A 26,440-nucleotide genomic window follows, 5' to 3' on the forward strand; every position below is an offset into this window, starting at 1 on the left:
GCCATCCCCTGCACAGAGACCTGACCCTGACCCTGCCATCCCCTGCAGAGACCTGACCCTGACCCTGCCACCCCCCACACAGAGACCTGACCCTGACCCTGCCATCCCCTGCACAGAGACCTGACCCTGACCCTGCCATCCCCTGCACAGAGACCTGACCCTGACCCTGCCACCCCCTGCACAGAGACCTGACCCTGACCCTGCCATCCCCTGCACAGAGACCTGACCCTGACCCTGCCACCCCCTGCACAGAGACCTGACCCTGACCCTGTCCCTGCCATCCTCTGCGAAGACCTGACGCTGACCCTGTTCCTGCCATCCCTGCACCAGGAGCTGACCCGGACTCTGCACTGGGTCCTGCCCTGCCCCTCACCCCCGTCGCCGGACTTGTCCCCACCCTGGACCTGCCCCGGGACCTGGACACTGGGGACGCTGGAAGGCGCTGCCTCGACGGCAGCAGAGGCTCAGACCTGGCCCCCAGCAGGGCGACCCCTCCGTGGGGCTGTCCTCAGCATCCCGCCAAAACCCCAAGGACCGCGTCCTTCTGGGTCTGCCCCGCGCAGAGGCGGCTCCTCGTTAAGGGCTCGCCGCCGCGTCTCCCGCGGGGAGCGCCCCATCGGACGGAGCCCTCGGGAGCGGGCTTCAAGACTCGAGACCCCCGAGACGGTCTTCCGTCTCCGCCGGCAACGCGGACGCAGGCTAGCCGCGCCGCTGAACGCCCGGAGCTGCGGCGACCCGCGCGCCCCCGAGGCCGGAGGACGCCCCCCGAACCCCGCTGGGCAGCTCGGCCCGCCGCCAGGGTCCGCGCGCTCGGCCTCGGAACGCGCCGCGAGCGCGCGCGGCGGGCGCCTTTGTGACGCCATCAGCCCGCGACGCCGCCGCCGCCAGCCGCCTTCTGCGCAGTCGCGGCCCCGGGCTGCTCGGCGGCGGCGGGAGGCTGCGGGCGGCGGGCGCGGCGGGGCATGGTCCAGCGGGCGCGATGGCCCCCGCCATGCAGCCGGCCGAGCTGCAGTTCGCGCAGCGGCTGGCGTCCCAGGAGAAGGGCATCCGGGAGCGGGCGGTGAGGAAGCTGCGCCAGTACCTCAGCGTGAAGACCCAGAGGGAGGCAGGTGGGCGCGGGCGGCCGGCGGCGGGGCGGTGCGGGGCGGTGCGGGGCGGTGCGGGGCGCGGGGGCCATCCGTGCGCGTCGGCGCCGCGGGCACCGCCCCCGCCGACCCAGCGCGCCGACCCAGGGGCTGGCTGGGGCGCCCGGAGGCGCGGGGCGGGGGGGGAGGGCGGCTGACCCGGGGCCGGGCCCCCGCGCCCCGCCGCGCCCCGCCGCGCCCCGAGGGCCTCGGCGGGAGCACGTGTTGGCGGGAGCCGGCGGCGCGGGTCGGGCCCCTGCGGTGCGCGGCGCCGGGAGCCGTGCGGGCGCCGGGAGCGGCGGTCGAGTCTGAGCCGGGAAGGAGAGGGGAGGCCCGGGGAAGGGGGAGCCCCGGTTCCGGGCTGTTCCGGGCGGGCCCCTGGGGCGGGGAGCGGGTGCGGACGGCGGCGGGGGAGCGCGCGCGCCCGGGAACGGCCGTCAGAGGAGCGAGACGGAGGCTGCTGGGGCTCGAAGCGGGACGAGCGGCGGTGGCCGGGTCACCCGGGCCCTGTGGTTTGCTCCTGACCCGTGCGAGGCCGTCGGAAGGCTGCGCGGGCTCCGGACGCCGCGAGCGCCGTGGGGAGCGGGGCTTCTGTGTCGTGCTTGGACGGCTGCGAGCGCTGCTGCCTTCCGAGGCCGCGGAGCAGCCACGACGGGCCGCGGCGCCGGCCTCTCAGTGGGCCTCCGCCGGGGAGAAACCGCACACGGGCACCCGGGAGAGCAGACGCCGTTTTAGGGGAAGTCTGTGGGAAAGGGGGGAAGACCAGATTGCTAAGTTCCGTTCCGCTCGGGACCCCTGGAGTCCACTTACGGCCCGGCTTCAGGCATCCCAAGTCCGCTGAAGGGTCCTGACCCACGTGGCCGGGGCAGGCCTGGCTGCTGCGGCTCAGATAGGCCTTGTGGGCAGGGTCCTCCCGCCTGGTGTCCCAAGGGCACCGCAGACTCAGACGCCCAGAAGCGTTTCATTTTCCTCCCCCTAAAACCTGGTCTCCTCTGCCTCACTTCTGTCCCCATCCGCTCAGCGGCTGGCTGGGCACCCGGTGGTGTCCTACACGCCGCTCCCCCATCGGCTCCCCAGCCCTCATCCACTGTCTCCTGCGTCCTCGTGTGTCCTCCTCCGAGTTTCTTTGCCCTCCCTGAGCCCCTGGATGCCACCTGGACTCTGAGCCTGCTTCCTGCCAGTCTCCTTAACTCCGTTTGCCGCTCTCTTGAACCTGTCCCCCACCGACCAGCCGAGGGCTGGTCTGAAACTGTTCTCATCACGTCCGACCTTCCTGGGTTTCTGGTCTGCAGGCCACGGTCTGTCCTCCCAGGGCCCTCCCACCTCAGCCCCTGCACGACAGCCTCGTGCCGCTTCCTGGCTCTGGTTTCTCTGCTCTGGGCCTCTGCTTCTCTTGTTCACTCCCGGCGCTCAGCCCAGCGTCACTCCCTCCACAGTGCCTTCCCTCCGTCCCGCCTCGCCCCGCCCCGCCCCACCAGGGTTCCAGAACAGCCAGTGTGTCCCTGCCTGGCACTTAGCTGCGGCTTCGTTACCTGTCCGTGTGCCATCCTTCCCCAGACAGGCTGAGTGTCCGTCCGTCTGCTCAGCCGCAAGTGGGAGCACATCAGGCGAATGCGGGGCGGCCTGTGCACAAGAGCAGAGTAAGGACATGAGGGCTGAGACGGCCAGACAGAGCTTGTTGCTCAGACCCCTCTGGCGAGCAGACCCAGGATCTGAGGGGACACGGGGGTGTGAGGCCACTGGGCATACACCCGTGCTCACAAAGTCGTGTCTGATCAGCACCCATCACGCTGAGAGTGACTTATTTTGTGTCTCTCGTTCACCACCATGCGTGGAGTACGCTGGGCTTCCGGAAAACAAACTGTATGGCGAGTGTGGTAGGCAGTGACCACGAGGACAGAATAAACAAGGTTTTTGCTGCCGCTGAGCCCAATCGGCGTGAAATGCCGGTTGGGGAGTAACTTGGCCTGACGTGTGCATCTCGTTGACAGGCACACAGTTCGTTGCGGGTTTTTTGTTGTTTTTGTCTTTTTAAGATGTTATTTACTTACTCATCAGAGAGAGAGTGCGCACAAGCAGGCAGAGGGAGAAGCAGGCTCCCTGCCGAGCAAGGAGCCCGATGCAGGGCTCCATCCCAGGACCCTGGGATCACGTTCTGGACGAAGGCAGCAACTTAACCCACTGAGCCCCCCAGGCGTCCAGTTTGTTGTGTTTTGTCGTGTGCCTAGTAAAGGAAGTGTGAAATCTTCATCTTAGTGATACAAAACTGCCCATCAGCAACATAGATAGCTTTGTGTTTTGTTCTGGGGTTTTTTTGTTTTTTTTGTTTTTGTTTTTCAGTGATCTTGTAGTACCTGGATGGCTCAGTCTGTTAAGTGTCTGACTCTTAATCCCAGCTCAGGTCTCAGTCTCAGGGTCGTGAGTTCAGGCCCCATGTTGGGCTCCACGCTCAGCACGGAGCCTACTTACTAAAAAATAAAAGTAATCTCTACACCCAAAGTGGGCTCAGACTCAAGGCCCTGAGATCAAGAGTCAGATGTTCCACCAACAGGGCCAACCAGATGCCCTGATGGCCTTAGGATTCTAAAAACAAATTTGGAAATCTTTGCGGTGCCTCAAGCCGCTAAATATTGCTTTGGTGTTTTAACAGTTTGCGTGAAGCACTCACAGAACGATTGCTGTCCTCCAAACAAGAGCTCGTTTGTACTCTTCGTGTGTTCATGTCTTCAGCAAACAGCTCCTCCTGCGTGCTGTCCGTAGTCTCGGCACTGGGAATAGAGCAATCAACAAAAGATAGAATTCCCGCACCCCCCAGTTTTATTGATTCTGCAACTTTAAACATTTACATCTGCAGACCTGGGAACGTTTCTTAAAATCAACCTTGTGAGCATTTTATTTGCCCTCGTGCTTTCATACGGTGGCTCATAAAGGAGCCGTGCATCTTAGGGTGATGGGCTTTCAGATTCAGTAATGGGGGAAGTGTTTCCTCATACTGATAGGTTTAGGGGGTCTCTGGACCTCGTGCAGAGCTGGGGGTGTGTTTAGCTCTCCGCATGTGGACTCGCCGGACCTCAGATGACTCCTGAGCTCATTTGGGGCTCAGCGGCAGTCAGGTGTTTCCCTTCCACGGGTCCCACAGCCCGTGGGAGCTTACTCTGCCCACATCTCAGTTCGTGTTCGCCTCGTTTGTTGCGAAGTAACTAAACCCATATTGGTGCCAGAAGCTGAGTGGCACTCCTTTGAGGAAGTCAGCCCCAAGAAGACAGATGAAAAGCAGTTGTGAGCCAAAACTGCTTCGGATGAGTACTTTACCCGCACAGTGAAGAGAAGTTAAATGATGAGCATTTCTCTGTTTTACTCTAAATGCTTCAAAAATGGGTACTTGAGGCCTCCCTCCGGTTATGGAATGAGTGAGTCACAGGGTGAAAGGTACGGAGGATATGGGCAGTGACATGGTAACGGCGTCGTGTGGGTGACCCACGGTAGCTTGTCGCGAGCACCTGAAACTGATGTGACACAGTGTGTCAACTGTAAGTGCACGTAAAAAAAAAAAGAAAGAAAAGAAAAACGGGGGGCTCACTGCAGCCTGGGACTCTATCTCGGGGCCATGAGTTCGAGCCCCACGTTAGGGGTAGAGATTACTCATAAATGTCTAAAAAAAATGCTACTGTGTTTTGACCAACTAAATTCCTGGTGAAAACCAATGATTTTTATACATATATTGAAAGTACACGTACGTGCACGTGGATGGAGACCGTGAAAAATCGTAAAACCTACCAGTAGCACTGACTAGTGCTCTGCTCTTACAAAGCGCGTCTAGAACATGCTTTTGATTTTGACCCTAACCAGAAACTACATACATTGTAGGCGAGGGAACGGGCCCGGGGCTGGCCGCTGGCTTTCCGATACAGCACGGCCAGTAGGGAGCGAGCTGGGGCCCAGCCACAGGTTCGTGTCCACGACACTTCGCTGCCTCCCAGGGGAAGAAACAGACTGTGTGTTCACGTCCGACCCCCTGTCCTGCCCACGGTCTGGGGTCTGCTGTCGGCCCGTTACTGGGGTGGGATCCGTAGTCTTCCGTCACGTGAAGCTCTCCAATACACACACTTTGCCTCTCTGCCTGTTAGAGGTGTGGGTGAGCCCCACGTGCTTGGTGCGTCAGGTTGTCGCTTGGAGTTGGTGAGAAGAACCGTCTGGAGATAAACATACGCTGCGCTATTTTTAAGAGTGTGGCCAAATGTGGAAAGCGTAGCACGTGTGACGCTGTCTAGGTTACACACACAGCCATGCGTCCGTGCGTTTCTGTACTACGCGTGTGAGCGTTACGTCGGCACCCAGGGAGGATCCGGAGAGATGGACGCCGGGTCCCTGGGGGCTGAGGGGGTAGTGAACAAGGCGCTTTTGATTGTGTAACTTTTGGTGTAACATACGAGCATCTTGCCATAAAAATGTGTCCTTATTGGTTAAGACTTCTTCTCAGTTACAGCCTGACAAAATATCCACGCGGATGCCCTGGTTTCATTTGACGTGTTGGAGAGAGTGTGTGCGGACGCAAGTGAGCAAGACGGGGAGCAGCGGGGGGAGAGTGTCAGGCAGATCCCGTGACCCTGAGCCGAAACCAAGGGTCAGACGGGCCCCAAGCCAGACTAGTTTTTAGGGGAAACAGCAAAGCACAGCTTCACGGAGGAGCTCACCTGATGGCCCCAGACTGTTTTTCTCCTCGGCCGGCTCCTCCGTCCCTTCTCCCGCAGGCTCTCCGGCACGGGCAGGTGGGGGGAGGGCAGGAGCCTCTGAGAGGAGCAGACTCACTGTTCCGCTGCCGCCCCGTGACTCCCTGCCTGGGCTGTCCCTTCTGTCCACGTCGCCCTTCCACCAGGGTGTCGTGAAGCGAACCGCAGACGTCTCCCCTCCACACACCTCCCTGTGGCTCTCCAGAGCCTGAGGACTCGTTCTCACACAACCACACTACCAGTATCACACATTTTTTTTTTAATTTCTTCCTATGAAGTAACTGAACTGAACTGCTGAGCTCTCCCATCACCTCGTGGATTTTTCTGAGCCACAGGATCCAGGCAGGAGCCGGCCGCTGCATCACTCGCTCTGGCTGGGGCTCCAGATCTGTCACTCACGCCATAGTCGTGCTAGCAGCGGCGGGCCCCCAGGGGTGGCTTATTCACGCAAGGTAGGAGGGGTGGGGAAGCTGGTTGCCATGTCATTCGCCCAACCCCTAAAGGAAATACATCTTAATAAACTTTAGCTCCTGGTATAGTGGTTTGAAGTGAGAACCTATCACAGAGAATCCAAATGCACTGTAATAAAAGAGCTGATAGAGAAAGGTCTCGGGTAACTTGGAAGGCAGTGCACTCCCGCTGTGGACAAACTAACTTCAGTATGTCAGGAGGGGTCTGTTCACCGCTTGTTAATGACCTTTTGGTGTATTGAAAGTACGTTGATGCCCGGTGTGTACGAGCTTCCTGGCACTCACCTAGTTTGTCGTCCTTTGATATTCCAAAAGCGTTTTGCTAGCATCTCCTAGTGAAGTGTTAACACAGACCATTGGGGACATGAGCCAAGCCTCGAGGATTCTGTTTGTTCTCCATAGGCTTGGAAACTCCAAGAATGTACACTTACCTGATTTTTGTGATCCTTTATGTCACTCAGCAATTACTCGCTGCCGGGGGTCTGCCCGGGAGCGAGAAGGCTGTGTGTGACTCGTGTCTTGTTCAGGGGGGTATATGGCTTGAAAATGAGTCCGGACAAGACTAAGCAAGGTGATGTCACTTAAAGTCAGGCAGACATTACCCAGTTAGTGAAAACTGTAACCAGGAGGGAGAGAGGTTGGGGTGTGGCCCTTTGACCTCTTGGCAGGATCCTTAATAAGGTGTCTTTGCAAAAATATTGCAAAGCTCTCCTAGTGTCCCCAGGGCAGCTGTACGGGACTGGGACTTGCAGTGTGTTTTGTAAGAGCCATGCCAGTGTGGGTAGTGCGGCCTGAGCGTGCCGGGGTGAGACGCGGGCTCTCGGTGGAGAGGGCCACCTAGAGGGAGCTCCTTTTGTAAATGACCGCCTTGCTAGTTGACTTTTTGTTGTGATGGCATGCACTTCCTTACACAATACCCAGAGAATGAGGACGTACCACCACTACCACCTGCCCCGTCAAGCATAAAACTACATGATCTACACAGGTTTATTTTTATACCCCGAGGAAGTGGATGCGTCAGAATAAAAAGGACATTTGTGGGTCACCTGGTGGTTCAGTCGGTGAAGCATCTGCCTTCGGCTCCGGTCATGATCCCGGCGTCCTGGGACTGAGCTCCTCGGCGGGGAGTCTGCTTTTCCTTCTCCTCTCTGCCCCCCAACTTGTGCTCAGACTCTACTCTCTTTCAAATAAAGCCTTAAAAATAAAAAAAAGAAAATTGTAAAAAGACCTTTGTGGGTAAGAGAATGAAAACGTGTTATTGTCCCTGCTCGCGTGGCGGTTCTAGGCTCTGGGCGGGAAATGCGAGGGCTCTAAGACGTTTGTGCTGTTTTGTCCCCTAGGAGGTTTCAGTCAAGAAGAACTTCTAAAAATATGGAAAGGGCTCTTCTATTGCATGTGGGTGCAGGATGAACCCCTCCTCCAGGTAACATACAGTTCCCTTTGTCGTATGGCTGGGGTGTTTTGGCCCAGGTGGAGAAAGGGGCTTGCTCGTTTCTGCTGGGTCCGTGTCCCGTGCACGGAAACGCGTTGTGACGTCACTGCTCAGGGTTCAGCTGCCCGCCTCTCGTCCATCCAGAGAGCGACCCTGGGGCCAGGCAGTGAGGTTACCTTTTTAAATAACCAAGAATGTGCCTACAATGGAGATTCCGTATTTCTCTGTCATAGTTTCATAGCTCATCCCATGGAAGTTTTACATGACTGCATATTTTCAAGTTTTGTTTTGTCTGTTACTGCTGGTGGTCAGTCGTGGCACAGCAGTGGTCTGAGAGCCTGTGAGGACTGGGTGGCCACCTTGCGGGGGGTCGGGATCTTTGTAGACCAACCCCGGACCTGCCTCTGACGCCCGAACCTTAAGGTCAGGCGGAGGCTGGGCACGGAGGTGCGTGTTCTTCTGGACCCAGCTGCCACGCACGCTGAGCCCCACCACCAAAGCCGTCTCCGGAGGGGCCTGAGTGTTGACAGAGCTTCGCTGTGTGTGCGTAAGAGCAGGCCTGCCTCTGTAGGGCAGAGGGTGAGCCTCGGGGACGCCGGCTTGCGAGCCCATCGCGGCCTTGACGGGTCTGGATTAGCGCGCGGCCCCCCCCGCTTCCCCCCGCTTCCCCAGGCCGAGTGATGGCACACTTTGATTTACTGCTTTTACTCCGCTGAACACATTTTGAGTAGGACAGCAGGGCCAAATATTTTTCAGTTACATTCAGCAGTGACAGCCGACAGCTTTAGTGGAGGAAGAAAACAGGAGCGGGAGCACCCCCTTTCCAGTCTGGGAGCTCATTTAAAGCGGGGGAGGAAGACGTGAGCGCGGGCGGACGCAGACCCCCTGACGAGGGCTGTGCTCCTGTCCTGAGCAGGATTCTTTGGTGGCCACTCCCCAGGGGAGGTCTCTTCCTAGACCCGGACCACCAAATTCTCCCCACCGGCGGGCTTGCCGTGTTGTAGCAGGGCTTGATTTCATGGGGCCCTTTGGCCCTGGGCGGAGCCTGGATGGGAGCCTGTCACCTTCGCGTCCCCCCCGGGCCCGCTCTAGCCTGCCGCAAGCCGGGGGAGGCCAGGACTGTCTGTGCACATGCAGCCCTGAGGAGTGACCGTCCCGTGTCTAACCGCCAGGGGACCCTGCCATCATCGCTGTGCCGTAGTTTGGGGCTAAGGCTGGAATCTCCATCCCGCGATCAGATGTTTACAGCCAGGAACTGGCAGCTAGTTTGCCCGTGTGGGTCACTTGCGCAGAAACCAGAGCTGCTGTCCCTAACACGCAGCGTGATCCGCAGAGGCCTGTCCCGTGGCACAGCAGTCCCCTGGGACTGGGACCTGCGCGTGTGGTGGAATTGACATGGTGCGCGGCTGGAGGTCCGGACGCCAGCAGACGCTGCCCCGTCCCGGTGCTGCCGCCTAGTAACCCCGCTGTCTCTCCCCGACCCCGCCTTTGCAGGAGGAGCTAGCGAACACTATTTCCCAACTCGTCCACGTTGTTAACAACTCAGAGGCCCGTAAGTCCTGACATTTTCCTGCTTTTCAAAGCTTCCTCGTCCATCAGCTTGGGTAACTTGCCTGGGAAACTAGGCTTTGTGGTTTCTCCTTCCTTGAGGGTTTCCTTTCTCCAGGGGCTTGTTGAACAGCACCTGGGGCTACCAGTGCGCACCTGGCGGGAGACAGACCTTCCCCGTGGGAAAGCCATGACCCTGAAAGAGGCATCTTGCGCAGTATGATGTGACCTCGCACAGATTTCAAAAAAATAAAATCTTTTTTTTTTCTTTTTTCGGTTTGTTTTTAAAAGTGAAACTCTCCAGAGTCTGTGCCTTCTGAGCTGCCGTAACGCGCTCAGAGGCTCGGCATGCATGTGCCGGGGCTCGCTGGAGCCTCTGGCAGCCGGGCTGACGTGAAGACTGGCACCACGGAGGGTCATCACTGGTAGACCGCGCAGTGAGCCCTCTGTACTAGAAAGCACAGGCAGAGGGATAGATGAATTATCCCTGAGACACTCGGGCTTTGATCCCTGACTAAGGGGGAAGAGATCGCAGAAGTGGCGGTCGGTTCCGCTTAGTGCTGCGCAGCACGGGGCCCCCACCGGCCTTAGGGACCCCAGCGGCTCCATGTTTCCGCCGGGCTCCAGCCCACTCATAACAAGCAGAAGTCTACACGCGGAATATTCTCTAGGTTTTCACGTATCAAGGAAGAATGTGCATAAAGAAGTAAAAACAGGCTGAAAAATTCAACAGTTATTTTTGGATGGAAGAGTGGTAGATTCGCGGCTCAGAAGAGAAAAATAGAATGTTTGGTTAGAACTCAACCAGCTGACACGGAACGTGAAACCGAAAGCTGAGTTTCTGCGCAGATCGTCCAAGCGCTCGTCAGAATCGATGGCTCTGGATTGGTGATTAGGTGTAGGTGGGCGGAAGGGGCCCTGTAGACGAGGCTCAGAGAATTTTTGATTTTGACAGAAACAAGGCATTGCAGGGGATGGATAGAAGCGCTGCGTAGAGCAGGGTGGTTGAACAGCAAGATACCGCAGCCTTCCTGTTATGACGGGCTTTGTGGAAATGGAAAAGAAATTACTGAGTGAACTTAATTGTTGACCAGATTTTCTAGCTGCCAAAAAAATTCTTGGAAAAAGTAAATAACAGAGAATCCTAGTTTGTTTCCCTGTGTTACTTTCTTGCTGTGTGGTCGTATGTGAGCCCGACACCGAGTACTCAAAGCCTTTCGTTCGCCGCAGAGCACCTGTTCATTCAGACGTTCTGGCAGACGATGAACCGCGAGTGGAAGGGGATAGACCGGCTGCGCCTGGACAAGTTCTACATGGTAAGACCTGCGCGCCTCCCCCGTCGACTTCGGCGGCCTGGGGAGGGCAGGCGGCCAGCGGCTTCCGGACAGGGGAAGGGTGTCCGGGTGGGGCGAGGCGAGGGCTCCTGCAGTCACGGGACGGTATGTGCATCCGCGCTGCAGGGCGGCTCTGTGTTCTCGAGGTCGGTGAGTCTGGGTCCTTCGTTAGCGCTCCCTGCAGTGATGCTGACACTGTTCTCACTTCAGAGATGCGGCTCTGCCGGTTCCATGGGTCTCTTCCTCTGCTGACGGACGTTTCTCTCTCTCCTTGGGTAACAAAAGTTGTCTCTCTCCAGCTGATCCGTCTGGTCCTGAGGCAGTCCTTCGAGGTTCTGAAGAGAGATGGCTGGGAAGAGAGGTCGGTAAATTATTGAGACCAGCATTTGGTGGCTTTAAAACTTTTAAAGTAGGGGCGCCTGGGTGACTCCGTGAAGCGTCTGCCTTCGGCTCGGGTCATGCTCCCTGGGATCAAGCCCCGCATCCAGTGGGGATTTGCTTCTCCCTGTGCCTCTGCCTGCTGCTCCCCCTGCTTGTGGCTCTGTCAAATATTTAAAAAAAAAAAATCTTAAAAAAATAAAAATGTAAAATAAATCTTTCAAAGTAATAGTGTGTTTTTCAAGCATTTCAATGAGCAAGCTGGGATGAGTTGCCTCATCTCTGCCTTCCGCTCTGCTAACTCCGGGGAGGAGCAGAGCCTCCTTCCGCGTGAAGAACTCGGAGCCCAAAGAGGCTCCTGGAGGGGCCGGGCCCACGTGCCGCGTGTTCTACCCATTGCACGGATTGCTTTTCTCCTCGCAACACGCGCTCGGCCTCAAGTGCTTTGTCACGCCGCGGAGCATGAGAACGAACGTGACTATTTCCTTTTTGGGGAAGAGAGAGGCCTTGGCCTGCCGTAGTTCATAGAACCGTGTGTGTGGTTTCTTCAGCCGAATCAAGCTGTTTCTCGATGTCCTGATGAAAGAAATCCTGCACCCCGAGAGCCAGTCTCCGAACGGGGTGAAGTTCCACTTCATCGGCATCTATCTGCATGAGCTGTCCAAAGTGGGAGGGAGAGAGGTAAGACGCCGCAGGGCTGCCAGTGTCCCCTGATCATAGCCGGCCTGGCCGGGGTGCTGGCTCTGCCCGTGGCCCCCAGGCTGCGGAGGAGGCGCTGTGCTCCGCCGCAGGGGTGCCAGGAACGGGCTCAGGCTCTTTCAGCGGATCCTTCCCCAGCTGGGAGCGCGTGCCGAGCGGCGCAGGGCATGCGGGAACACAGGCTGTGTGCTAAGGATGCCCCGGGAGGTCTCACTTAGGGACCATGGGAAGCGACGAACATAGTCCAGTATCAGCACAAGGATGGGGTCATGGTATCGATGTTTTGAAAGGCAGCAAATAAAGCTGTGCTCGCGGATGCCTCTCCCGAGCGTGGATTCACCCGTGCATGGACTGTGTGTGGAAGGACTCGGGTTCCCACTCGGGACTGTCAGCGATCTTTGCTTTTTTATTTTTACAGGTGTTCTGCAGTGAACACTTTTTTTTTTAATTAAAAGGAAGTAGAAATATTACATTTTAAAAATATTACAGTTTTTGACATCTGTGAAGAGCTTGTCTGTAGGGCAGAGAACGCAGAACAGCATGGGTTAGTGGGCTGGTTTTCTCTGGTCAGTGGACTGACCAGGCGACTGGAAGACAGCCGTGGCCTTTGGCCTGCCTCTGAGCATCTGAGCAGTTCACACGGTGGGTTTTGGGTGTGGACAGAACTGTTTTCCAGACGTAACCTGTGTGGAAAAGGTGAGTGGCTCCGTTTCCTAGGACGTATCAAACATTGTTTCTGTTCTGTTTTTGAATTTCAGCTTTTGGCAGATCAGAATCTCAAGTTTATTGATCCATTCTGCAAAATTGCGGCCAGGACTAAGGAGTGAGTCCCATGTGTGCTCTCGCGGCTTCATTCGGTGCTTAACCGTGGGCAGTGGTGGTAGAGTCGCTGGGAGGTGCGACTCAGGGCACCCGCGATGGTTTATGCAGAGCCCAGAACAGCTGGACTCTGGAATTCCCTGTGCGAGATGTGGGACGCCTGGAGTCCGGCATGGGCTCTGCTGGCTTTGACCCCAGACATCCCAGGAGTCAGGCCCTCCCACTTGCATCCACCCTCCCCGCGTGGCTGTCCGCTGGCCCCGCACCGGTGCGGCTGGCTGGCACAGGCACGGTGCTGCCTGGGTGACGGGTCCCGGCAGGTGCTCGGGAGGCTGCGTGGGCCGAGCGCTGGGCACCCCGCCACCCACGCTCACGACCGGGCCGCGCGTTGTCGTCACCTTCTCCCTGCTGTCTTCCGCCCTCAGCCAGACACTGGTGCAGACAATAGCGAGGCGTGTTCTGGAAGCCATCGTAGACCAGTCTCCTTTCGGCCCCGAAGAGACCCTCGAGGAACAGAGAACCCAAGTGGGTGAGACCGCGTTCTCCGCGGAAGAGATGCCGGGAAATGAGGCAGCGTGGAGGAAGCCGGTCCGCAAAGAGCAGCCGGGTGAGACGACTCCCCCAACAGTGGGTCTGGACAGAGTTCTCAGCGGAACGGTTTTGTTTTTGTTTTTGTTTTGTTTTAAGATTTTATTTATTTATTTGATACAGAGATCCTAAGTAGGCAGAGAAGCAGGTGGGGTGGGGTGGGGGAAGCTGGCTCCCCGCTGCGCTGACACGCAGCCCTGCGCCCAGGAGCCCCCTCCATGCCCACCACGCCCGCGCCTCCTGGTCCCACCAGTCTCCGCAGGGTTTATGTGGTCGTTGCACTCGCTTTTGTTTCTGTTTTGGGTTTTTGAGGTTTAAACATCCTGATGGGGCCCTGTGTCTGCCAGAGGGTCCGAGGTGTGCTCCCTGCGCATGGGCGTTGCTCCCGCGCCGCCTCCTCACCTCCGGGGCCCCGGGGTCTCTCCGAAGCCTGTGGGCTGCTGCCGCTGGGGCTGCCCCTGGACCCTGCATTTCAGGGGCCCCTTGACCCTGGCAGTGCTGAGGGGTGTGGCGTTAGGTAAACGGGACAGTCAGGGTATACCCAGGCTTTTGAAATGTTACATAGACCTTAAGCTGAGATTCAAAAACTGATGGCCAGAGGGAATTTCAGCATTTTTTACAAAAGGACACAAAACTACGTACAAGGTGCCTGGTTTGGCACGTGCCCTTAAAAGTCTGGGAGGCTACAGGAATGACCGTTGCCGGCCCCACACGGCAGTTACGGCAGTTATGGGGGACTTCTGCTTCCTTTGTGCCTTTTCTGTTGCTCTCCATTTTCTACGGCAATCGTGCATTATTTTTTAATCCGAAAAACTGTTCTTTTACAACGAAAGAAGAAAAACTTTAATCTTAAATTCAGCGTGGGTGAGGGGACTAACCAGGTGACCTCGAGCAGGTGTTGCATGATCACGGGGCTGTCCCCAGCTCCGTGGGTCTTGCTTGTTGCCTGGGACCCGCGTGGACAGAGCCCTGCGCTGTCTTCTCCAGGCTGGGCCCAGAGGCCCCACCACTAACCAGCCTCTAGGATAAGACAAGTTGTGAGTTTTGGTGATCTCTATCTGCTTCTTCATGGTCATCAGTGCTCTTTGAATTCCTTTTTAAATGTTAAGAGTCGCATTATTAATCATTTGTGTCTGCCGCAGCAGCCTTGTGAGACGTTAGTGCATTATCTCAAATTTACCTGAAACCAGGACAGACTCCCGAGTGCTCTGCTCCCATGTGCCCGGGCCTCCTGTCCCCGCTGCGGTTGATGTGAAGACAGAGCACTGGCGGGCACTGAGGGCAGCAGAGGTTTTGTCTGTGACGTCATTGAAAGGCAAAATGTGCGATTTGTCCGGGACTTCCTTTAACAGACTTCTTTGGGAGCTGACAGATGTGTTGGCAGGATTTTCTCTGTGCAGAGGCAGAGACGGTGGCTCCTGTGGAAGTAGTCGTGGCCGTGTGTTTGAACAGCTCTGTCTCTGGGTGTGTTTTGATAGCGCTGGGCAAGCAGCAGTCCAGAAAGGACGGGGTCCACGACAACGGGGAGCCTGGAGGGCGCCTGGAGGACGCCGGGCCCCTGCTCCAGGTTAGTAGAACGTGGACTCGCTGTGGTGAGGCCTGGCTAAGTGGGAATTAGGGTCACGGCTCGTTTTCTGCGCGGCCGGAGTCTTCACCCGCTGACGTCCTCCTCCTCACGAGGAGCTCACTGGAGACCGAGGGGACGGAATTTTGAAAGATGTCAGTCCCACTGTGGCCCGAACCATAGATCCCGTTCTGTACAACAAAGGCAGCTCCGTGCTTTTCCAGGAAAGGTTACCGTGTTGCCAAGCACGAGTTGGACATCTAGATTAAGTTGACAAAGACGCACACCCGGACAAGCTTCATGGGGTGTGGTTTGCCACGACTTTTCTTAAGGAAAGAATAAATAGAACGGACGAGGTCTAGCGTCCCCCGACAAAAAGTAGAACAAATTTTTCAAACATGGCCCTGAACTTCTTGGTCACTGGGTCTTAGCCCTCACCTGTGGACCGTCCTGCTGAGTGCGCCCGGAGTCCCACGCTGCCGGTGTCTGTCACCAGCGGAAGGGACTTTCTAAGAGTGGGTTCGCCTGCGGGTCACGTTTCGCTGCTCTTCTCGCACAGTTTGACTACAAGGCCGTTGCCGACCGACTCCTAGAAATCACTAACAAGAAGAACATCCCTCCCTTCAACAGGAAGCGTCTCTCCAAGCTCATCAAAAAGTAGGTGACAAGTGGGCACGGCCTGTATTCACGCATCTCGTGGGGGAGGGTGCGTCCCCTGCCCACGCCCCTGCCCACACGCGGCCGCCTCCTAGTGGTGCGGAGAGAAGTGGCAGCGGCGGACGTCAGCAGAGCCAGAGACTGCGGTGCAGGCGAGCCGCTCAGCTGGGATCGAGGCCCCTCATCGCCCCCCGCCCCACCCTCCTACCGTGGGGATGCCGGAGAGCGGCTGCGCCTGTAACTCGGACGGAGCAGCCCACGGGACTGCCGCCCTGTGCACAGCCGCCCCTCTGAGCACTGGACGGGAGTCCACACTGAGGAAAGCCCTGTAGGACAGCTTCTCTGATTTCCCCACCGCCCACGGGGCTCGGCTGGTGTCCCAGCTGGCAGACGGCAGAGCCAGGCTCAGGCCCGCTCCCCACACCCCCAGAGCTCAGCCCCCCACCAGCACACAGCCCCCACGCTTCCCATGTGCTCCGGCCCCGGCCCCGCGGGGAGAGTTTTCTCCACCGGGTGAGCAGAGAGGACAAGGGGCTGTCGGCGGAGAGGGAAGCTGTTCTAGCCCAGAGAAAGAAATTGTCATTTCTTCTGTTCTGTGTGAACGAACCAAGACAGAGTCTGCAGGTCGCCGTGTCCCGGAGGGCAGTTCCTCCCCCACTTCAGGCCTCTGGCTGCCAGCACCCTTGGCCTCCCCTGGGGAAGGAAAAGACAGTGGCCTGCGCCCGCCCAGAGGGCACAGCCTACACGTCAGGTCGTGTGTGTTTGCGGAAGAGAGAAAAGAGGGCTTTCCTCAGGGGCCCTTGTTCTGTGTTTCAGGTTCCGGGATCTCTCCGAAGGTGAGGAGGCCGGAGGAAAGCAGCGGGTGACGGTACTTGCACGTGGCCCCGCTGGGGCAGTCACGGCAAATGCTGAGGCACAGGACGGAGAGGCGCTGGGAGCGTTAGCAGCAGCCCTCGCCTGTGACGGCCGTCCGCGGACAGAGCTGCCCCGCCGCCGTGCACCCAGGCCGCAGCAGGGCAGGGGGGTCCTTGTCATTTCAATGGGGGAATTTCTGTGGGTCCAGGAAACTTCCAGTTTGAAGCTTTCCAGGAAAAAGGAGTCAAGCTCTTGGGCTCCCTTTCCTCTGCTGTCATGGTCATTGTGCCCCTGGGGAAAAGCTGTCGTCCGTGGCCAGTGCCATGGGAGCGAGGTGGCTGAGCCCCAGGGGCCCCGCTGTCAGCGTGTTCCCCCACGGGTGCCATCCCTGCGTCTGCGGCAGCTTCGGGTTGGGGAGGTCATGAGAGCAAGGATGAGGACGTGGAAGTCAGGGTGGAGAAGCTTCCCGGGCGAGGCGGGTGCGGAGTCTTGACGGTCTCGGCTGACGAGCGGCGGCTCTGGGGTCCGGCAGGAAGCGTGTCTCAGTTCGGTTTTGTGGACGGTGTTTCTGCTGATGAAGATGACCAAACCCTCGACCGAGGAAGGCAGAAGAGAAAAGGAAATAAAGTTGTAGAGAGAACAGACCTGGAGAAGGAGCGAGGTGAGCCGCGAAGCCGGTGCTGGCAAGGGAGGAGGGCGCGGCGGGCGCGGGCCGCTGTCGGGGAGCGCTGGGAGGCCTGGCCCCGGACGGGGCTCCTGGCGGCTGGAGGGGAAAGAGCTGAGTGTCGTGGCTGTCCTGGGGACCACCCACAGCCCCCCAGAATGTAGAGCCCCTGTTCCCTCCTGGAGGCACCTTCAGGGGCAGTGCGCAGGTGTGAAGAGCGTGGGACTCGGCACCCCCCTTCACTGGTGTTCACGTCCGCCCTGGCTCTGCGGTTCCCACGGGCCTGAACGCGGCTGCGGGAACTGGTCTTCGGAGGCTCTGGTCCTGGCTGGGCCAGGGAAAGCAAGGCGCCCGACAAAGCCTATGGCCCTTCCCACGTTGGACACTGTTCACGGGCTCTGGTGTCTTTCTAGGAAACAAGTTGTCTCTTGCTGAGGAAGAGGAGAGCGAAGCCAGTGTTCAGAAGAGAAAAAGGAAGAAGAAGAAGAAGAAGAACCACCTCCAGCCTGAGCATTCGGGGTCGGGGCCGGAAGCCATGCGCCCAGAGCAGAATGGGGGTGGCGAGCCGGAGGCCAGCACGGGCGGAGTCCCGAAGACGCCTGTGGAGCCAGGGACAGTGGCCACCCCGGGCCCCCAGGAGCAGAGCAGCGTGCAGCCCACCCCAGTGCACAGCAGGAGAAAACGGCCCAGGAAGAGGAGCCCCACGGTGCAGGGCGGGGGCGTGGAGCCTGCGTCACCCCTGCCTCCGGAGGACGCGGCCCCTGGCGGCCCCAGCAGCGCCCGCACCCAGGCCCTGGCTCCAGGAGCCTCCCCAGCCGGTGGGGCCCCCATCCCGAAGAAGCGGAAACTGGGAGCCCTCCCGGTCAATGGCAGCGGCCCCCCAGTGTTGGCCTGGCCCCTGTCCCCGGGCGGGAGGCTGAAGCAAAAGAAGGGGGAGCCAAGCAGCCTTGACCTGCACAGCCCGTCTGCTCAGAAAGCTGCCATTCTGAAAAAGAGGAAGAGGAGGAAGGAGGGGCCTGAGTCTGTGTCGCTCAGCGGGGTGCCAGAGGCCGAGGCCACGCTCGTCCCAGCTCTGGTAAGGCCGCCGGCCCCGATCTTCAGGGCAGAGGTGGGGGGATAGGCCAGAGTTCCGGGCCGAGTAGCAGCCCTGGTTTGTAACAGCCCCGGCCAACGAGGAACTACGCCGGTGCCCTGGCGCCCCCGCCCCAGCAGGCTGCTCCCCCTGCGGCTGCAGAGGGGCCAGCCCCAAGCCAGGAGGGAGTGCCCCTGGCCAAGGACACTGCTGCCCTGCCGTATACACGGGCGGGCGTCCCCGCCAGGCCCTGTTCTCCTGTTCCTTCGTCAACTCCCAGCTTTTCTTTAATGCTGTTGGGGCCAGTTTTCTTACCTTTCTTATCTTTTTAATGGAAAGCCTGTCTGCCCGTCTGTGCTTATGTGTCTGCTTATGTGTCCCTCCCCTTTGGCCCCACCCCACTATGTGGCCACCTCGACACCCGGCAGTAGTTACAACCCTGCGACCCACTGAGCTGTCAGTTCTTCCTCCCTGGCCCCTTCGCAGACAGGCTTGCTGCCCGCGTCCAGCATGCGCATGGGCAGGCACTGCTGTGCGGCGCCCAGGGAGCCGAGGCCGTGGGTTAGGGGCACCCATGTCTGCTCTAAGCGCTGTTCCCAGGCTAACGGTGCTTCTGACAGTTAGGTAGGTGAGTCTGTGCTTGGGGAAAGTCTTAGCTGGGTAAACACACAGATCTGTCCGCTGGGCTCTGGGAAGCTCGGTCTCGCCTTAGACCGTCCCCTGAGCAGCTCTGTCGCTGGTACCCCCGTCCCTCAGCCCCCGCGCACCATTCATTTAGTCTCTTTCTTCGCTGAGACTATCCGAGCAATCTCGTCTTACTTCTCAGGCCCAGACAGTTTTCCTCGGCACCAGAACAATTGCTAAATAGGTTCCAGGGAGGGTTTTCCTCTCAAAAGCGGTCATGTGTCTCTGCCGTGGGGTGCTGGCATGCGAGAGAGGCCCCCAGGTCAGGCCCTTGCTTACGGCACCATGGGGTCTGCTGAGGGAAGGCAGCAGCTTCCAAGCTAGGGACGCCGAGACCCTGCAGAGACCAGCGGCATGACATCAGCCAGAGCAGGGGCCTCACGGGGCCAGCAGTTGGCTGCCACATACCTGGGGAGGGTTGTCGGCCATAACCAACCTGCAGGTCCTAACTAGACCTCATGTTCACTCTCCTGGCCCCGACGTCTCAGCGGCTGGTGAGGTCTTTGGTCAGAAATGAGGAGACAAGCTCCGTGTCACAGGTGGTCTCTGAAAGGCCGGCGTCTTCAGAGCAGGGACAGCTAAGCGGGAAGATAGAGAAACGCGGCTCCTGTGGCTGAGCGGCTGGGGAGCACTCGGCCGGGGTCTACACCCGGAGTCGACACCCGCTGAGTCCGAGAGCCGCGTCGGGCGCAGGGAGTGCTGCAGGGCGCGGGGGAGTGTCTGAGCTGCAGACGCCGTGTCCTGTGGGCCCTGGTCCCCCCTTGCACACGGGTGTGACCTCTCCTCTCCCCCTCCCTTCACAGGGGGGTGGGGGCGTTTCCAGCCCTTCCAAGAAGCGGCCACTGAGGCCAGAGAATGACTTTGTGCGGTTCGACACCCCCTTCTTACCAAAGCCACTGTTCTTCAGAAAAGCCAAGAGCAGCACCGCCGTCGCCTCTGCGCCCCATGCCATGCAGGTGCGTGAGCTCAGCCTCCCCACAGCCGCACAGCCCACTGCTGCCTGGGAGCCACACACGCGGGCGCGGGGTGCTGGGCCTCGGGGCCCACTGCTGTCCGTGGAGCCCCGGTCTGCCGTGCTGGGGGTCCCCAGGGCAGGGGTCACACGGGCTCGTCTCTCGGCAATCTGGGATGGCCTGAGGGATTGGCTGCGGGGATTGCAGGTGCCGTGGGTGAAGCCTCGTCTTTGAATGCCTGAGAACAGGGGAGACCTGGAGGAGGTCAGCATGGGTCACTGCCTAGGACATAGGAGAGGACTGATCAGGGTTGGGGAAGGAGTGGCGGCTACTCCCGGAAGGCTGGGTCGGGGTTGCGGTAAAGCACATGGCCAGCTCCACCAGGTGCCGGTGGGGGTGTGGAGCCAGATGCAGACCGAAGCCGAGTGGACCGGGGGCTGCTGGGCTGGCCCTGCCGGGAGGCCCACAGCACAGGGACCGTTCTGGGAAAAGGAGTTTGAGCCACGGTACCTGCTCAAACTAGCGGAGGGGCGACTGCCTGTGTTCGCCACGTACACGTACCGTGTCCCGGGGACACCTGCCACATGACCCTGAGGACAGGAGACAAGTTCCTGTCCTAAAACGTGTATGGCCTTAAAGCATGAATGGTGTGGGCAGAACTGGGGGGTTCACCAGAAATGGGGTGTTTCATGCAGGGTGGGCCCGCACCCGGAGTCTTCTAGACAGAAGGCATCTTGGCTAACTCTGAGTTGTTAGAAGCCCCCGATCTGTGTGGGAAACGCTGGGGAGCATGTGCGCTGCCTCCCAAAGCCAGAATCCGTCCCTGGTGTGTGTGAGACTGTGAAACTCCAGGTGAATGGGCTCCCTTGCCGCTCTGAAGAGCTGAGCTCTCCCGTCGGCTGGGAGGTTCAGACCTTATGCCGTGCCCTGCATCACCCCCAGGGTGCCTGACGTGTGCCCAGAGACACCAGGCCCAGGGCTGGCCTGTCCAGACGGAGGGTGTCCGGGGGTCGGTGCAGTCCGCCCGGCCGAGCGCCCCCACCACTGCTGTCTCATTCCCTTGGTGGTTCTCCCTTTGCAGCGAGACAAGACGCCATCCAGCTCCAAGAAAGTCACCTTCGGGCTGAACAGAAACATGACCGCAGGTGAGTGTGGGCGACACAGGCCCTGACCTATTCCCGAGTAGTAAGTCGTGCCGCCAGGCTTTCGGTGGGGCGGCCAGGGTTGGGTGCGGAGGGGTTTCCTTCGGGCCTCTAGGCGTGTCTGCCTGGGAGAAGGTGTGGTGGAAAGCCCTGTTGAGCCTGGACCACCCAGAATGCGCAAGGCTGGCCTGGCCTGGTGCACCGACGATGGTGGCCAGCGGTGGCTGCCTCGGGAGCCATGTCCCAGGGGAGACGGCAGTAGGGACGTTCTCGTCTGGTTGCTTTTAGTCCAGGTGCGATCGGCTTGTTTTGTTTTGTTAACGGAAGCCAGACTCTAAAAGGATGCAGTGTGTTTAAGACCTGATTCTTCGTAGGGCCCACCTGTAAATGTGTGCGTGCGTGCACATGTGTGTGCACGTGTGTGTGCATGAGGAGGGAAGGGACCATCCCGCGGCCCTGAGAGGCCCCAGGGCTTGCGAGGCCTTGTTCCGGGAGCTGGAGACATCGGACGGTGGGGGGCGCCAGAGAGCGGGAAGGGAAGTCATCGTGTTCCCTGAGCGCCCCTGACCCCCCTCCTCTCAGAACCAGACCCACCGGCCTTCCCCTCCCGTGGTGTCTGCAGACATGGGTTCATTTGGCCCCGTGAACCAGGATGCCGGCTCCATTTCCTTCTGAAGCCCTGGGCCCATTCTCAGCCTCGGGACAGGCACTGCCCTGCTGGGGTGCATGGCCTGGCTCCCGTGGGAGCCGCCGGCGGTGTGAAATGGCGAAAGTGCCCACGGGGGATGCTGCTTGGCCGGGGGAGGCAGGTCAGAAGTGCTGCTCCATTAACGTGGGGCCTTGCTTTCATCCGGGCCAGAGTTCAAGAAGACAGACAAGAGCATCCTGGTCAGTCCCACGGGCCCCTCCCGAGTGGCCTTCAACCCTGAGCAGAAGCCCCTGCATGGAGTGCTAAAGACCGCCACGAGCTCGCCCACCAGCACCCCGCCGGGGACCAGGAAGCTGCTGCCCGCCACGCCAAAGAGGAGGCCAACGGCTGCGGACTTCTTCTAGGAGCCGCAGAACCTCTCAGAGACCGCGTTTGTACAGAGCCTATAAATTATAACTTTAAGAAGGTGGGGCCTTTTCTGTTGGTTTCTAAGTCCCCGTGAACTCCGTGTCAACAAGGTGTGAGCGGGCGCTGTGGGCCTCTGCCTGAAGGTTTTGCTACACATGCCGTCGGTGGGAGCGCTCTGGGCCTGGCATTTGCGGTGACTTCTGGGACCCCCACCAGCCTGGGAGCTGAGCACAGGGACCGTCCGTCAAGTGGCACTGAGGCCGCGGGAGCCTGGAGGCGGCAGCGTAGCTCGGGCACTAGCACTGCGGCGGCCACGCAGGCTCCTGGTCTCCCCCGGTCTGCAGACTCCTGGCAGTCTGTGCGGGACAGACGCCCGTAACCCGACCAGCAATAACGCGGACCTGCAGGAGGGGCGGGGAGAGGGGAGCCTCCGCCCTCACGGCGCCCCTTCCCTCCCCTGGGCCCTGTTTCCTTCCGTGTTCCTACCTCTCAGGCCAGCCCAAAGTGTCTTGACCGGTGAGCGACGCTCCTCGGCGCTCACCTGCGACGGAGCACACTCCTTGCTCGGGGTCCTGTGCTCCGGTTGCCTCCTTCCCTTCCGCCCGCCGGAGTGAGCGGCCTCCGCGGAAGCCACTCTCCTGACTCCGGGCAGAAAGGCGTCGGTTCGCAGGCGCAGCGGCAGTGTCGACGGCCTGCATTCCCGCTGGAAGCCCGACACCGGCCCCTCTGAGAACTGCGTGTGCGTCTTGATTCATTCGCGGCCCCTCTCCTGAAGTGTGGAAGCTTGCGCTGAAGATTTCTGTAGATTTCTGCTTTTCGCTCACTACGAGAGTCAGAGGCGGGCGCTCAGCCTTCCGCAGGAGGAGCTGGGACGGAGCGCAGGGAAGCTGCATCCAGCCCCGAGCTCGAGTGATGGACGGGGGGCGCGTTCGGGAATCACGTGGTCACCTTAGGGGAGCCCCTGGGCCCCCGGCTCCCCTTAGAGTTTACGAACACAAATCACAGACCTCAAGAAAGGAATGAACTCGGAGGTCTGTGATGTGGGTGTGGGGGTGCTCAGTGCTGCCCTGGTGCGCACTGCTCAGGGGACCTCAGGCCTCCCGGGAGTGGGGGCTGCCTCCCCGTCCTGCCTCCACCCCGTACAGGCCCCCAGGGCTGCTCAGTGGGACCAGCCCCCACTTCGCCTGACCAGGGAGGCCCCCTTGGTTGGCGGGGCTGTGTTGACATGACTCTAGTTTCTACGTCACGTCGCCAGGGTGGGGCTCTGTCTGCAGTTACGCGCCCCTGGGGTCAGGCGGCCCGTGCAGTGGACGCCGGCCAAGAGAGGGGGTGCACCCTGTCCTTTGCCTGCTCTGTAATGAAGTTCGGTCCTGATTAGTCCCTGAGAGAAGACGTGACTCGACTGAGCCGTCAGTCCCTGTAACAGGAAGTCTGGTGTCCGAGGTGCTGGGCCGGTGTTTGTGTGGGCCGGTAGTGCTGCGTAGTGCTGCGTTTGGTAAGACAGAACCCAGCCCGATCATGGCAGATGATGAGATTGGAAGAGTCGTGTATTTTTAACTTTTTGTCTAAGAAAAAAGTGTCCCATTACCATTGGCCAGATTATTTTTCTAACGGTTTTTAATTTAGCTTTAAAGATAGGCCATGTAGTCCAGCGGGCTTGAGATGTTGTAGTGAGACACCCAAGGGCACAGTTGGGTGAATGCAGGGACCTCCTGTCACACGCACGGCGGCCTCTGCTGCTCCGGGAGCTGGGCCGGCTGGTGAGGCCGCGCCTCCGGACTCGGGTCCGGGAGCAACCGGGGACCCTGTCCCTCCTCCCAATCTGTCCTGACTTACTCTGTGGGTAAGTTCGGTAGGTTTACGGGGGCATATTTTTAATACCTAGATTTTGGCAACGAAGGAAGAAAACTTTTTTAATTCTTGTTACAGACACACACGAGTGTGTTGCGCAAAGAAATGTATTTAGAACACCAGTTTCTACACGGTGCATGTCATTTTCCCAGGCAGAGTAGCGAAGGGGACTTGGAAGTCCAAAACTGGAAACCCCTTACCTTAACGCTGGTGATCTAGTAGTTTGTAAAACAGTCCTCTTCCTGCCTCCGACCCCCGTCTGGTTAGTTTTGTACAATTTGGTACCACACTTTATAAATGCGTAGTCCAAACTCCCGTGTACCCGCAAGCACAAAGGAGGGTCAGGGACGTGCGGAAGCGCTTGTTGGTGTTGGAAAGGACATGAAATGGAACCTGTCTTTTGATCTGTGTGTTTTCTCTGGATTTACCTGGCTCTGCTGGCAAGAACCGTGTGTTGACGATCAGTCTGTACTTCTGTCTGCAGTGTGTCCGTCGCATCCAAGCCAAGTCCAATAAACAGAACCTCTCTTTGCACTCACATCAGTCCTTGATGTTGTACGCCTCTGGGGAACGACCGGAAGGCAGGGGGTTGGCGGACGCGGACATCGGCCCACATGCCTGACGGGGAGGCTCGGCCCTGTCCCTCCCCCACACGTCCTTACCCCAACTCCGTGAGGGGCTGCTGGGCGCGGCTCCCGGACCCTTCAAGCATCCCCGCAGCTGCCTGTGCAGAAACACCACTACCAGCCGGACGCCTCTGCTCCCCGGGCCTCACCTGACACGTGAGCAGAGAGGTGCCCTGTCCCGGGCGGAGACACCCAGCTCTGCCCCAGAGACAGGCTGCCACTGCAGCCTGAGGCCGGTCTGCCGGGTGACCTGCCGCACTGCGTGGGGGGACCGTGACAGGCTCCCTGGGTGGGCGGGCGCCAAATAGCAACTTGAATGCCTGCGGGACCTGTCCCCGCTGCTCGTCACCCTGACCTGACCCCAGGTCTCCTTGGGGAACTCCTGCCACAGCAGCCAGCTGGGTTTCGGGCTCTCGCTTTTCCAAAACGTAGCCCAGGTTTTGCAGGCTGTACCTCGATTGAATGCAAACTCCCAGAAGGGGCTCCTGCCTGGCCCGACTGCCTCTGCCTGGCTCTCGTTCACCCTTCGCCCCTTGGTGGGGGAGGCACGGGGCCTTCTGCCCACACTCACCCCATCCTAAGATGCTGCACGTGTCAGGGAGCAAACCCATTGCCCGGGGCTTGGGGTTGGGAGTCCCATCACTCATCCCCCACAGACCTAAAACCGCACACGTCAAAGCTTTTGGGTTTTTTTGTATTTTGGGGGTTTTTTTTTTTGAAGATTTTATTTGAGAGAGAAAGCACAACTGAGCTGCGGGACAGTAAGGGGAGAGATAGACTTTCCATTGAGCAGGGAGCTTGATTCCAGGACCCGGAGATCGTGACCTGAGCCAAAGGCAGACGATCAACCGACTGAGCCACCCGGGCGCCCCTGTGCTCATCAGTTTTAAGAGTGGGCCGCACAGGCCCTCTCCCCGTTTGCACGCCCGGACTCTGAGCTCCCCGGGGGCACCCACCCTCCCACACTCCGTGACAGGCTCAACTCTGCCCGGCTCTGCGCTGCAGGGGCCGCTGGAGCCGACGGACAGGGAGGCCATGTGAGTCAGAGCGGGGGGGGGGGGGGTGCTCAGGGCGGGTGCTGTCCAGAGGAACGATCACCCTGGCCCTACGTCAGGCCGAGCCTGTACAGATTGGTACCAGACTCGACACTGGGTTACCTTCTAAGTCTCTGCTGAGCTCACAGAAGTCCAGAGACTGGCAGCGCTGCTGCTTGTGCCAAGCGTTGGTAAGATGCATGGTTTCATTTGCGGATGTCTCTGCCCTAACTTAACTGACTCTCTGGCAGAGGCTGCTCACGAGGAGGTAGCATTTGAACACAGGCCCAAAGAGATTGAAAAGAGCCTGTGGGTGTCTGGACCAGAAGGAGTCGCACACACAAAGGCCCTGCGGCAGGCACCTGGTCAGTGAATTCTGAGAACAGTGAGGAGGCGGGCCTTGGGGAGGGTAGCGCGCCCTGCTCAGGACCCGCTCCCCAGGGAGACGCCTGATAACGCAGGGAGCCAAGTCTGAACACAGGCGCCGCCCGCTCCGTAGTCACCCTGCAGGGGGACTGGCGGGAGGAGGCCCAGCTCCCGCCCTGAGCCACCTGCCCCTCAGTGCCCCCCTGTTCCTGGCACCCCACAGCCGCTCACTGAAGGGGCCCCGGGCTCTGCGTGCGATGGCCAGGAAATGCCAGGCTCCACGGTGCGGGCAGCAACGGCGGCTGCTCGGGGTCCAGGACCACAGGCCACTCGTCATGGAAGTGCCAGCACCGTGCAGTGGAAACGTGGGGACAGCTGTCCCAATTGTCCAGGAGCCACATTTAAAAAAAAAAAAAAAACAGGTGAAATCCATTTCAGTAATACATTTCATTTACCCCCCAATACAGAAGCAATCAGTCAGGTGCAGCCTGTGTCGCTGCAGGCCAGCCCACGTGTGGTCTGGGCCATGGTGGCTCTCGGCCAAAGGAGGGTTCAACTCCTCTGGGACCTGGCTAGCACTGGCTAGTGCCACGTGTGTGCCACATGTGGTTTCCAGCAGAACCACCCACGAGCCCCTGGGACTTTTCCAGATGAGGTGCTGACGCGCTGAAGGAGACCCCCCCCAGGCCACCGCCCTCCCGCGTGAGGCCCACGGGTGGTGCTGAGGGCATGCGAGCCCAGGACTGCCGTGGCCTCCAGGGGGACACGACCCAGGCCAGGTCACCCCTGCCCA

General features: G+C 59.4%; 2 protein-coding genes across 11 annotated transcripts in view; one reads left to right on the forward strand and one right to left on the reverse strand.

The window, feature by feature from the left end:
• The window catches only part of HSF2BP (heat shock transcription factor 2 binding protein), a 108,772-nt gene extending 106,364 nt beyond the window's left edge, over positions 1-2,408 (reverse strand). For 6 of the 8 annotated variants that reach the window (XM_059392456.1, XM_059392455.1, XM_059392452.1 and 3 more), the window contains exon 1: positions 471-786. The gene's annotated coding sequence lies outside the window, so the exon portion shown is untranslated. Of the gene's footprint in view, positions 1-416; positions 787-1,649 lie in introns of those variants that run through there. The other 2 variants (XM_059392451.1, XM_059392450.1) reach the window with 2 other exon arrangements.
• Positions 919-24,161, forward strand: RRP1B (ribosomal RNA processing 1B). Of its 3 annotated transcripts, XM_059392445.1 has the most exons (16): positions 919-1,109; positions 7,665-7,747; positions 9,251-9,308; positions 10,535-10,620; positions 10,938-10,999; positions 11,568-11,697; positions 12,474-12,538; positions 12,960-13,141; positions 14,601-14,689; positions 15,246-15,343; positions 16,160-16,179; positions 16,731-16,859; positions 17,276-17,937; positions 19,422-19,574; positions 20,653-20,716; positions 21,573-24,161. In XM_059392445.1, the coding sequence occupies exons 1-16, from the start codon at positions 980-982 to the stop codon at positions 21,764-21,766; spliced, it is 2,205 nt and encodes a 734-aa protein (XP_059248428.1). In that variant the 5' UTR covers positions 919-979; the 3' UTR covers positions 21,767-24,161. The 3 variants fall into 3 exon arrangements, with proteins under 3 accessions (XP_059248428.1, XP_059248429.1, XP_059248430.1); XM_059392447.1 differs by lacking the exon at positions 7,665-7,747 and having other exon boundaries at positions 1,020-1,109; XM_059392446.1 differs by lacking the exons at positions 7,665-7,747; positions 9,251-9,308.
• Positions 24,162-26,440: the final 2,279 nt, after the last annotated feature.

The sequence above is a fragment of the Mustela nigripes genome, chromosome 2, assembly GCF_022355385.1.
Source record: "Mustela nigripes isolate SB6536 chromosome 2, MUSNIG.SB6536, whole genome shotgun sequence".
Classification (NCBI taxonomy): Eukaryota; Metazoa; Chordata; class Mammalia; order Carnivora; family Mustelidae; genus Mustela; species Mustela nigripes.